Below are 12,536 nucleotides of genomic sequence, written 5' to 3' on the forward strand. Positions count from 1 at the left end.
TTTTTTACTATTTTTCCTCTCCGTTTAATTTATCTTAATTTCCATTCAATTACAAACCATTGCAATTGGAAAATAATGCTCTCGGCGTGAGCATAACAATCACCATGGTTGTAATTGAAATTGGCCAGCACGTTCAAAACCAACGGTAAGTGGGGCATTTTCCAACATCATGCCTGCAGATCATATTTCCGAGCCGAACAGGCTAGACCACCGGAAAGCCAGCATTCCGGAAATAAATTCTTGGTGGAAAAGAATCGATAAATAAAGGGAGAAAATTGTATAATTCGAACATTTTCCAACACACGCACACGGATAAAGTGACATCCAATTATGCTACCAAACCAACTTCAACGAGGCCGATGACACCGTGGAAAAACAGCTTTCCATGCTCTCCCTTCCCAAGTTCATAAACGGCTGAGGGTCTGTCAACTGAGGTCTCGTAAATAACTTGTTAACATGCGTGGCAGTGTTGGCGTGTCGTTACACTTTCACTCTTCCAGACGGGCGTTCCGTTCTTGCTGGCGCTGGCTTAATGTAAGCCCGCAGGATCATCGATCTTCACGGCGTTTTGTGGGTGACGCTTCCGAAAAGCGAAGCGGATCACTTGCAGTACTCGAGTTGAACCGATTTGGGACCTCACAAAATGCGTCCCATCGTGTAGGTGCAGATAGCTTCCTTATCGGCTTAAATCCCGCGCCCAATACGTTGGTGCCATCCAGCACGGACGTGCATCGGTCCTTAAGATCTCGCCAGTGGGACAAATGACTTGAGCCAGGCTATCTAAATTGAGGACCGGCCCGAGTCCCGAATGGAATACGATAAATACCCTCACCTGGAGCTGACACATGGCGCTCGGTACGTTGGTGCGCGTGTGAGCAACATATTTATTGCGTCGAAAATGTTTCCACTGCCCGTGTGTTACCTTGCGGAGCGCATCATTCTTATTATACCAATTTATTCGCTTCCTAACATGTACATTCTCCACCGCATCTTGCCACCACTACCGGAACCACGGTGAGCGCCAAGAAAAAAGGGCGCATGTATTTATGAGTACGATTGTGCTGTGTGGAGGATGTATGTATCTTTTCGTTTTCCGTTTTAGTTTCCCTCCTTCGTTCCATTTCGGTCACTCGCTCACGCTTGAAAACGCACCGCCTGATGCATTCGGCGACCGATGTGCGCTTCCATGTCGCCCGTGTTTCGTCTGCCTGCGCACAAACCGATGGTTTGTGCCCTTCCGAGAAATGCGTTCTACTCAAGTTGCAAGCTGCGCGTGGCTGCAGGCGCAAGGCGGATGCTATCGGAAGGGACAGATAAACCCACACACGCGCAAACACAGACAGGCGCTCGCTAAAAGGGCCTGTCCACATTAGGGCCTTTCGCTTGTGGAACCGTGTCGATGTGCGGGCTGATCGGGACCGGCTAACCCTGCGGAAACCTTCGGACGATCATCATTCCTACATCCTGCCGTAAGGGAATGCCGTGTGAAGAAGACACGGGAAATACACGCTTGTCGTCGATGCAACAGGTTGGTGCTGCGAATGAAGATGCGAACGGATTTTTATTACTGCAATCATTCTGATCAGTCCGATGAGTGACAATGATGGCAACGGATGGATGTGTGTTATAAGCAAGACGGGAAAAGGGAAGTGTTTTATTAATTTATTATTCAAAAGTCAATTGTACATGAGTTTGTTTTCAATTATTCAGTATCAAAATTTAACGGACGGCTTAATTTAATACTGCGTAAAACACACAGAATCTAAGAAAATAAGATATAAATAAATCAACAAATAACAAAGAAATAAATAAAGAAGCAAACTGAGAAGTCAATGTATGAACAAAATAATAACAAATAAATTAGGTAAATACTTCGCAGAAATTGTACTTTAATAGAAATAATAAAAAAACGACAACAAAAGTAAGAGGATACCCAAAAATGACCAACAACCGGAAAATGTGAGCTCATAGAACAAAGCAAACAAAAAAAAAACAACAATAAAATAAGCAAAGCAACATGTTAAAATAAAACTCAATAAACTAATAAATAAATAATGGAACACATGGAAATACGAATGAAAAAAAAAAAAACACAATAAAGATGTAACAAAACAGCACTGAAGAATAACGTTAGTAAAATGATTCAAAAGACCAAAAATAGAAACAGAGGTAGAAATATAGATCATCGCCTATAAACACTTCTAGTCTAGAGTATACTTAGCTGTGCTAAGGAAAAATATCCACTGTGAGCTTCTCGCGAAACCAAACAATGCGTATAAATGGTTACTAATCGAGGGAGCGATGTTGGGATCTGCTCGATAGCAGCTCCCGAGTTCCCGCTGTCGAGCAGTTTCTTCAACGCTATCGAGCAGATCGAGCTATAGATCTTACACCCACCAGCAGGTCGTGGTAAAAAAAAGACAGCGAGGATACAATAACAATTTATTTGCATGCACAAAAATTAAACACACACACACACACCAAACGAAACAAAGCAAAGAAAGGCACAGTGAAAAACGCATGTCAATGGTACAGAGCGCCAACACACGAAAGCTAACAGGGTAAGGCTTTTAACTGCCCTTACTCATCACCCTCGTCCCTCGTAGGTTTGGGGATTTGGTTTTGGCATTCTCGTTGTCACTCGCCTGATTGAGCCCAGTGGAAGCTGTCCACCGGTGGGCCTATCGCACAGCCCTGTGAAAACGGCTTTCGGTACCAATCGGTACCGCGGCCGACCCGAAGACGAACGCTGTGAGTGATGCGCTTTTCAAACGTGCTCATTTTCCATCCATATTCTGGCCCCATCTCTTTCGCATTTCCCAGCGGCTATGTTCCGCGCCGAGCTTACCATCGTTTCGCAACCCTCCCCCCCCCCCCCCCCTTCCCCCCTCTCACCACTTTAAAATCTGTGACGGCTCCACCGATCTTCCCTACCGATCCGTAGGCTGCCGTCCCAAAACCGGATGGCGTAAACGCGTATGCTAAAGATGAGCCCGCGGCCCCAAATGGCGCAACTGTGCCAATGTGATGGCGTTTGGTTTGCTGTTTTTCGACTCGCCGTTTCTTTACTTTCTTACTACCATCGTCCGATACTCGGTTCCCTTCGCTCACCTGCCTTGTTTGTCTTCCCTTGCGGCTGCGGTGGTTGTTGTTTTCCGTTGTTACTGTTTTGTTTCTGTATCTTTCCATTTCCATTTCGTCGCTTCGTATTGTTTCTTCCCGTTTATGTGTGTGTTTTTTTCTCTTGTTCCTGTTGTTGTTGCTTAATACGCTCGGTTTTTTTTTTTACTCCAGTCTTGTGTTTGTTACCTCCTCATCAACTCATCAACCGGACCATTTTGATTCGTTTACTTTTCGGTTTAGGCCGCTCCGACTGACCGCTTCTGCATTTCGTTTGGTGTAGGTTTTTTGTTTTTTGGTTTTGCTTTTTGTTATATTATTTTTTCCCCGCTCACCAGCCCAACCTGTACCTTCACGTTGTGCGGTTTGCCTTGGGTGTGTGCATTTCGTTCGCTTCCCCCATTCGCCCACCCGCTATTCCCACTTTCGGGGCCACTGCACAGGGAATACATATTTTATGCTTCACATTTTATTTGCCTTCGACTGCCGTGCGGCCATGTAAGCGTCGCCGGTTCACATGGTTCGGCACGGCATCTGCTGCCGGCTACCCGGAGGAATCTTTCAGCGTTGAGCGTTGCGCGCGACAGCGAACGAAACTGGAGCGAGAAGACGGTTCGCCGGTGAGCTTTCGCTGTTCCGTTTAGAGAAAAAGGCACCCCGAAAACCCTTTGGCAGGTGAATCGGCCGGTGCCTGACTGGTGGAGAAGACGGTGTGTGGGAAGAGAAAAAACTAAACCCTCAAAAGGTAGCTTTCAGCAGACAGCGCGAGTGCATGAGCCCTCGAGCAGGCAAACGAAATGGTACGGGTATGTTAGAAGTATATAAATTTAAATTATGTTTCACAGCGTTGGTGCGGTGGCAGCGAAAAGAACGTCAAAACGGTTGGATGCGCCATCCGTCTTGCTTCCGTATTTATTAGCGTTCTCAAAGAACTTCTCGCTTCTAACCGTTGCTGGTATTTAGTGAAGTGGCTTTTTCATCCACGATTAAGTGTTAATAATTCGTTCGATTGATTCTGCGATTTTTTTCCAAGTTGAAATAAATTAATCAACCATTTTACCTACAAATTCCTTCATATTCAATCCTATCAACTGTAACCAATAATAATGCGCAAAGTCAACACAATGTTTGCAGCACATGTGCCATGGCGCACTGCGAAACGGTCAGAAACGCAAGCATTTTGGCATGCACTAGCTGTATACACCAGCGAAATCACACATCCACACCATCACCGCGAGCAAGGCGGAAAACAAAACAACATCAAAACACAGCACCACTCAGCGGCAGCGGAGCAAGAAATCGAATAAATTTATTGCGCTACGCCGCGATCTTTCACCAGCCATTTATCATTTCGCCGGCGGCCCCCTGGTTTTGGGAAGAGTCGCACGAAAGCCTCACTCTCCGTTTGACCTTAAGCGACAAACCTGCACCCTAAATAAGATCGCACTGGCCGCGTGCGGGGTTTGCCAACGGCCCGAAATATGCGCTTGGCCTGCGATCAAATCGCCAAATCGACCATTCCGGCCGGTCGCGGTACAAAACGGTGAAGGAGGGGGGGTGTGGGAGCGAGGGGGAGGGGGGGAGAGGGAAACCCATCGGCGGCCACATGGAAATGCGAGACAACGAGATAAACGCTCAGTGCCGGTGCGAAAAACCGACGGCCCGATCTTGATGGTGGTGTGGTTTTGTCTTTTCAATTCATCTTTCCGTGGAAGAACGGTGGTTGCGGATGGGCAGGATGGGAGCGCCACGTTTCACGGGTGTTCATCATTTGTCTTTCTAACGCCACCGGAAAAAAAAGCGTCCGGCCCGGTAGAAAGGCGTGATTAGGAAGTGGACCGTAAACTTTCGGCACGGCCTGTGCCACCGCGGAAACGTGAGCGTTCGGTCAGCTTTGATTGTTTGGCGATTGTTGTAAGTGTATGGGATTGTCACTTCGTGTCGGATGTTTAGATTAAATTTGGTTGCAAATGTAATAACTTTGGGTATGTGTCTACCGCTGCAACGAAGAATTTGGCAAACAGTTGAGAAAGCTAGACATACCATCGGAGAGGAAAGGATTCGCAACTAGTTGTGCAACTGTCAAGATAAGGTTGTAATTTACTTGATTCAACTTAACGACCATGTACCGATGAAGTCCCGTGGAGAGTCTTTGAGTCTTGTCTTTGAGGACCTCCAGAGGATCAAGTACTCATCAAACTAGCTGAGCGAGCCGTTTTTGAAGCAAAACAATAGACCTTTTTAGTGATTCTGGCTGCAGAGTAGTACCATTAGCACCAATTACAACGAAAACGAAAGAACAACAGTGGAGACAATGCCACAATGTTAGTCAATGGAATGTTGAGAGGCACTACAACAAGTGTGCAACATTAAAACACGCAATACAAACGATTCGGATGCATCCCAGCCAAGTATTCCAGAAGATACAGATACATATTTTGATTCCAAACGTGAATGGTAAAGTGACATCACTACAAAGACCGGTCAGAACATTGACCGAATACTAACAAAATCATTGCACTAGCGATGGGTGCCATGCAATTCCTTTCACGGATCGACCAAGAGAGTCGGGTGCGACCCAGACGTAATCGCATTCGACTCGTAATTGCGACGATTACGATAGGTGCAATTACAGCAAAAGATCATGTCGCTTCTTCTTCTTCTTCTTTACCGGCACAACAACCGCACGAGGTTGAGGAACCCTGCCATTTCATAGGTTTCTTTGACTTGATTTACCCGTAGCGGGATAGTTCAGTCCTGCCATCCAGTCCATCTGCGTACGGAGGATTGATCCGGATGGAATTTTGGACCCGGTTCTGTCGTGTAAAGACCGATGTCGCTACTGATACACCACCGGCCCGCTCCAGATATCGAATCTACCTGAAGTTACTTGTAGTTGAACTCGAACTAGCTGTATCTCCAGGTCGGCGTCGCTGATGCTATTCTGAAGATAACGAAATCAATAAGATATCATCGAATTATTACCGAGGTATGGAAAATTGATTTGATGCTTTGTGATTGAAATTTTGGCATCATCTACCCCGTATACAAAATAGGGAGATAAGCTAGAGTGCAGCAATTACAAGGGTATCACGGTGTTGAATACCGCCTTAAAAATATTCTCCCTTATACTAAAAGAACGTCTTGTCCCATCCATCGAAAAGGTAGTTGGAAGCTATCAGATGGGATTCCGAAACGGAAAATCTACCACTGTTCAGATCTTCGAGAAGATGGCGGAACGACAGCTACATCTCTTCATCGATTTCAGGGGCGGATACGATAGCATCGCCAGGTCAAAACTTTCCGACGCGATAAACTCCTTTGAATGCCCGGCCAAACTTACCGGACTAGTACGAAGGACATGGATGGAAAACTCTCAGGGTTCTTTGCTACCACCAAGGGTCTGCATCAAGGAGATGAGCTATTCAACGTAGCGCTAGAGAGGGCCATCCGCGACTCGAAGGTAGAATCTTCCGGGACCATCTTCTATAAGTCAGATCCTGACTGACCGGATGAGTAGGTTGACGGCGACACTCGACCATGAGCTGTTTAGTGGACTCCCGCAGCAGAACAATACCACGAAGCGGTTTGTAGCACCGGATATACAAGTAAGTAGACAATAAATCTACTAAACTACTACTAATCCTACTTGCAATAGATTCTGACCCGAACTCAGGCTATCCATTGATCGGAGTTACCTATGCTATTTGGCACCTCAGGTCCCACAATGAACCTCTACATTGAATTGAGATGGTCGAGTTATCTATGGATACACTCAATGAAGCTACTAAACCCACTAGTATCCACGGGTTGACACAAAGCGCTTCGGAACGTCTACAGATGGGTTTGAAAGTTGCAACCACTGCACTCACTAATCGGACATGATACACAACAACTTACCTAGAGCCTCTGGAGGAGGTTCAAGTTGCAGGTTGTACCACGACTGAAATCTTCATCATACGGTCTTGCGTTGATAATGCTTTTAGTGATCACCAAAAAGACCCTTTCCGTAGCGCTACAATCACTTCCTCTGTTCAAATAATGCTTCTGACGCTATCGTCTTATACACACATTTAATAACCTTGTGATCGCTTCACCCCGCACATACACAAATGTTGAACTGTATCCATTAAATCCATCCTAGAATCCAAAGCACACTTTGCCATGGATCCCCTCTCCCTTTCCAATAGCATCACAGAGATTCTAAGAACAGCATAAGGTTTCGCCTTATTTCCACAGACGGTTTTGCAGCTGTTCCAATGTCTCTCCCCGAAATGGAACGCGGTACGTGTTGTTCTGCTGTCACACCAATAATCTGCGAATGCTACCAAATTCGTCCAGCAAAACACTTTGCGAAAATGAGAAATTATATTGTTACTTTTTTTTTTTCTAGCTGCGAAAGAGTCGTGTGCAGTAGGTTCGTTGCATTTATTCAAGCTATTTCTCTGGCACTATTTGTTATGTAGACCTGCCATTGCAGAAAAGGAAGGGCGTGTGGGCATGTGGCACGCTTAATCCGTACCGTTGGGTCCGCTATTGGAACAAATATTGAGACCCTCGGTGATTGTTGCCACCTGCGTAATGGACGTGTCCAGGTTGACCAGGTTGAAGCAGATAAGCAGACGGTTCTCGACGGCGACGGCCTCGTCGGAGGCGATCGTGAACACTAAATCAATCTTGCTCTTGGTGGCAGCGATCATATTAGCGTAGAAAGTGTTCAGCTAAGGAAGAGAAAACGAATCAGTGCTGAATAAAAACAAACAGCAGCAATCAGCAGCAGAGCGCGCCATGGATTATGTAACTCACCTTGTCGACACAAGCGTTAGTATTGCTGTCACTGATGAATCCAAGATTGTTGCATACGTCAATCTGCGCACCAATGTCTTCGTAGTCGAACGCCAATTGGTCGATGATGAGCACAAGTGTCATCTTCAAGTGCTGCAGACGCGCGGTTTCCCTATCCACACACATCCAACCGGCATCGAAGGACACATCGAACAGACCCTTGACCAAGTCCTTGTACTTGTTGTAGCAGTAGCGACCGTACTCATCATTGCCCATCAGCGTGTCGATTAACTTGTTGACCAGCGGATTATCCGTCACAGTGACAGCGTTCTTGAGCGAGGTGATCAGTGCAGCGAGTGCTGTTTCAATGTGGGTGAAGGCAGACGCCATCGCGGTGGTTCCTGTACCAAGACTGCTAGTTCCGAAATATCCTTTCAGAGTAGATATTTGTCCCTTCAGATCATTAGCCTTCGGTGCTCCCATAATACCCGTCATGGAGTTTACACTTGACTGAACGTTGCCAACAGCAGTTTCGCCTGAAGCAAAGTCTGCTGCCACCTCCGTTTTGATTGCGTCGGTATACGATTTGATTTCAGCGGTGAAACTGCCGCTAATCGTGGACACATCGGTGTTTAGCGCGGCCTTCAAACCATTCACGTAAGTGTCCGCCTCGGAAAGGTTCTCGAGTGTGATCGTCAGGATGTACTTCACGAGTGGCAGGTACGTGCGCAGCTTGGTGGCGGAATTCAACACGTCGTACATTATTTTCAGTGTAACGTACTGGCGCAACGTGGCCGAGCTGACGTTCGCAGAGTTATCGGCGGTGTACGCAGCCTTGATGGCGGTTTGAGCGGTGCCGGATTTCGTTTTCAGGTCCGTCAGACCGGCGGCAATGCGCGTGAAGGCATCGTTCAACTCATCGGAGATGCCGGTGTACGTAAGATCGGCAATGGCCGTTCCAATGGCGGCACCATCTCCAGAGATGTAAGTAAGCGCTGCTTCAATTGCTGAGTTGAGCGAGCTGAAAGCTCCATCAACGTTGCCATCGGTAGCAGCAAGCAAGGTGTCGTAGCCAGCGGTAATAGCTTTGGTCTTAGTATCGAAATCGTTGATGATGGTTGTAATCTTTGTCTTTGTTGTATCAAGCTTGGTCATGCCGGAAGTTAAAGTGGGAATAACCAGCGCCTTAATAGAATTCGAAATGGAGTTTACATCGCCTTTCACTGTAGTTATTTTGCTGCTTGCCGGAATGTTGTTTGCCAGACCAAACTCTGGTTTTGGCTCAGCAGAGAGTCCCTGGCGTGAGGTGAAAGAAGCGGAAAGAATTAGTCCATCGTCACCGCTCGATCGTTTGGCAGTGCAAAGGTGCGGATCTTGCTGATGTGGCCACCAGTACTTACCTGCAGTAAGCAGACGATACCGAACGCTAACACTAGTCGATTCATTTCGTAGACGTTCTCTGCTAAGCAAGAGGACAAGAAACTGATTGCATCCCGTCTGCCCACTGCACTTATATACGTTGGTTGTGTTTTGGGTCCTCCGCGCCGCGACACTTCCAGCACCGTACGACAGCACGGTTTTGGCACAAAGCAGCTGTTTAAACTAAGCCAATCTCGGCTAGTACGTTTGAAATTTTCCATCACCGTGGCTGCGAAGAGCACACGTTTTCAGCAGAAAAGCTCCGTTTTTCTTCATCTTGACGCTCGCTTGCTGGTTTCGAATTCGCAGTGACGAAGTTTGCGCAGGGGTCTGGACTAATTTCTACACTATTTTTACATTAGTCGAAAGTTCAGGGTTGATTCTACATACTGAAGGGTTCCTCTATCAGGAGCAACGAACAGTGGAAAGCTTGACCGGAGATTCACATTCATTAACAAAGGTCTGTAGCGCAACTTGTATCACGACCAACCATAATCCCAAAACGCCAGCTCCCCGTAACGTCATTGATGGTCAATTCTGGCATTAAATCATAATCCTTCCAATAATGTTTCCGTATGCATAATAATAGTGTCGATAAGTGTCATATCCATAGCCATTCTATATTTTTCGTTTAATTCCAAACGAATGTAAATTTCCCAGTATTCAGTCTCGTTTCGGGCCCGGATCGATATCAGGTCACATGATATTTCGCCACGTCTCTGGCAGGGATGCAAACAGACACAACAAACAGATAGCGTTCGGAGTCCGCAAAAAAAAAAAAGAAGTGCTCGAAAGTGCTGCTGTACAAATATGTCTAGCTGTTAGACAGCTCCAGTGACAGCACACAAGCGCTTAGCGCGAATTGCACACACATACACACAACAGCGGATGTGCACACAGCGGCCCGAAGTTATTGCGGCCTAAGGTCTACTGTTTTCCCTAACCCAGAACATTTCCACCCGACCAACAGATCCGTCTGCGCTAGGGGTTTCTTCTCTAGCTTCATCTACACACACACACACACATGTACACACACTAACATCAGTTTACAAGCTTGGTGGTTAAGTGTTGCATTTATTTTATTGTAACGAGGTTATTTGTTTGGACCTTTCGCGGCACACTGTTTGATATCGTCCTGCAGGTCGGAAATGTAGCCATCCGCAATCGAGCGCCTTGACAGACCGATGCAAATTTTAACCCGCTGTTTGCTCGCGCCCACCTCGCTGGTGGTCAGATCGAACAGCAGCCTGTACTTGTCGGCGAAGTAGTCTCCCAGTGGTTTGTACGACTGTGAAATCTGTAACGAGCGTGGGACGGCAAAAGGGGAAAAGGGGAGTTCAGTTCCGAAGCGTGTCGCAAAAGGAAACGCGTGCGCCCAAACCGTACCCGTGTGACACATGCGGTCCGGTCGGTGTCGCCCTGCAGCTCGTTGCATATGGTGAGCCAGTCGAGGATGTCCTCAAAATCAAATGCATCGACAGCGAGCACGGACTGGGCAGCGGTGGCAAGGTTTGCTAGCCGCGGTATCTCTCGGTCGATGCAGAGGATCGATTCGTCGAGCAGATAGCTGAGGAGATAGCTCACCGGTGCGTTGTACTTGTGGAAACAGTAGCGAGAGTACGGTCCACTGTAGATGAGCGTTTGTATCAGTGTCCCGATCAACTTACTGTCCGCGGGGGAGATGACTTCCGGATCGCTGATCGTAACCATACCCTTGACGGCGTCCAGATAGCCCTGCAGCTGGGTCGCTACGGCGAGAATGTCCTGGTCGGGATCACCCAGCGTGGTGGAAAATTTGCTCAGCATGGCGGTGATCTCGGTGCCGAGAGCCGTTACATCGTTTATCGGCAGTGAGAGGGTAGCGTCCTTTGCGGTCGTATAGGCCGTAGCTAAAGCCCTCACACCTGACTTTACCGTAGCGTACAAACCTTCCTTAGCGGTGTCAAGCGAGTCTAGAATAAGCTTTACCGTGCCGTCCAGCGTGGCCAGGGTGGCGGCGTATGTGTTCAGGTAGCTGTCCGCCTCCACCGCATCCTCGATGGAGGTGTTGAGCGTGTAGCGTACCACGGGAAGGAAGGCACGCAACTGCTTCACCGTCTGTACCAAGCTGTAAACCTTTTTCGGCGTGATGTACTTTCCCAGGATGGTCGTCGAGATAGACGTCGCGGAACCAGCCTCCGCCACAGCAGCAAGAATGGCCGACTTCAGCGTACCTATCTGCGCCGCCAGTGTCTGTAGACCGGTTTCGATCCGTCCGATGCTATCGGTCAGCCGGTCTGGCACGTTGCTTCCGACAATGGCGAACAAGCTGGATTTGGTCGCCGGGAGCAGCTGTCCGATGCGGCCAAGCGCATCCTGGATGCTCTTCAAAGCTGCATCGAACAGTGCGGTTGGATCTCCCGTGCTGCTTCGGGCGAGGGTTGCAAGGGCGTTCGCTATGTTAGTACCGTCCTGCGACACGGCGGTGCCGGTTTGTTGCAGAACCTGCACCATGGTCGGCAAACCGAACGCGGTTTGCGTGATGGTGGCGGGCACCAGCTGGGACGCTGCCAGCGTGTCCAGGTAGGAGGATGCGGCACTCACACTGGACAATACTCTCGCCGTACCTACGGCGCCATTTGGTAGCCCATAGTCGGGACTGGCGAATGCCAGCGAACCCTGGAAGGCATTGACAAAGTTGCTATCAACTCGCCCCGAATGTCACGCTTCACTTCATACCTGTAGCAGTAGTAGCAGTAGTGCGGCACGATCCATACCGTGCTGTACGGTCGTTCGTGCAGTGATAATGGTGGCGGTTCGATGCTTTACCCAATACAAGCTATGCTTCGCACACAACTGACTTGCGGTTGTGATGCTGTACCGCTTGAAATGATCTCACACGCGCTACCTTCATGCGGCACTCATTTCATCTGTTTAAATAACGCAATTTTTCCCCCAGGGTAATTTTAGTAATAACCAAGCCGGGTACTGGTTTAGGTCGATATATTAAGATGTTAAATCTTAAGTCCAGGTCTCTTATAAAGAAATATCTGACCCTTTTAAAGGTACGTCTAATGTCGTTAATGCGATGCATTTATTCATTAATTCTCGCGGAATTTTCAACAATTTCTTCATATTTTATTGATAGAAATTAAATACGTTGCCTGTTCGTACTGGACCTCGATATCTGGTACGCTTCACCATCACGAACCAAAAGCGAGAAACCAACACAT

The 12,536-nt window shown here is 47.7% G+C and overlaps 2 protein-coding genes across 2 annotated transcripts; both read right to left on the reverse strand.

Annotated features, from left to right (window-relative positions):
• Nucleotides 1–7,631: 7,631 nt before the first annotated feature.
• On the reverse strand, nucleotides 7,632–9,350 carry LOC128715365 (uncharacterized). The gene is made up of 3 exons (XM_053810248.1): nucleotides 9,306–9,350; nucleotides 7,927–9,201; nucleotides 7,632–7,841 (listed from the first exon to the last, which is right to left on the reverse strand). The coding sequence occupies exons 1-3, from the start codon at nucleotides 9,348–9,350 to the stop codon at nucleotides 7,632–7,634; spliced, it is 1,530 nt and encodes a 509-aa protein (XP_053666223.1).
• Nucleotides 9,351–10,417: 1,067 nt separating this feature from the next.
• Nucleotides 10,418–12,078, reverse strand: LOC128715233 (uncharacterized). The gene is made up of 3 exons (XM_053810113.1): nucleotides 12,043–12,078; nucleotides 10,711–11,982; nucleotides 10,418–10,621 (listed from the first exon to the last, which is right to left on the reverse strand). Exons 1-3 carry the CDS (start codon nucleotides 12,076–12,078, stop codon nucleotides 10,418–10,420), a joined length of 1,512 nt encoding a protein of 503 aa, XP_053666088.1.
• Between the last annotated feature and the right edge of the window lie 458 nt (nucleotides 12,079–12,536).

Source organism: Anopheles marshallii, chromosome 3, assembly GCF_943734725.1.
Source record: "Anopheles marshallii chromosome 3, idAnoMarsDA_429_01, whole genome shotgun sequence".
Lineage (NCBI taxonomy): Eukaryota > Metazoa > Arthropoda > Insecta > Diptera > Culicidae > Anopheles > Anopheles marshallii.

Bases quoted from the DNA above. Each gene is read 5' to 3' on its own strand.
- LOC128715365 (XM_053810248.1), bottom strand. From the start codon at position 9,350: ATGAATCGACTAGTGTTAGCGTTCGGTATCGTCTGCTTACTGCAG. The intron at 9,202-9,305 runs GTAAGTACTGGT...ACCTCACGCCAG, and splicing joins GTATCGTCTGCTTACTGCAG to GGACTCTCTGCTGAGCCAAA. The intron at 7,842-7,926 runs GTGAGTTACATA...TCTCTTCCTTAG, and splicing joins CTAACGCTTGTGTCGACAAG to CTGAACACTTTCTACGCTAA.
- LOC128715233 (XM_053810113.1), bottom strand. From the start codon at position 12,078: ATGGATCGTGCCGCACTACTGCTACTACTGCTACAG. The intron at 11,983-12,042 runs GTATGAAGTGAA...AATGCCTTCCAG, and splicing joins TACTGCTACTACTGCTACAG to GGTTCGCTGGCATTCGCCAG. The intron at 10,622-10,710 runs GTACGGTTTGGG...CGCTCGTTACAG, and splicing joins GGACCGCATGTGTCACACGG to ATTTCACAGTCGTACAAACC.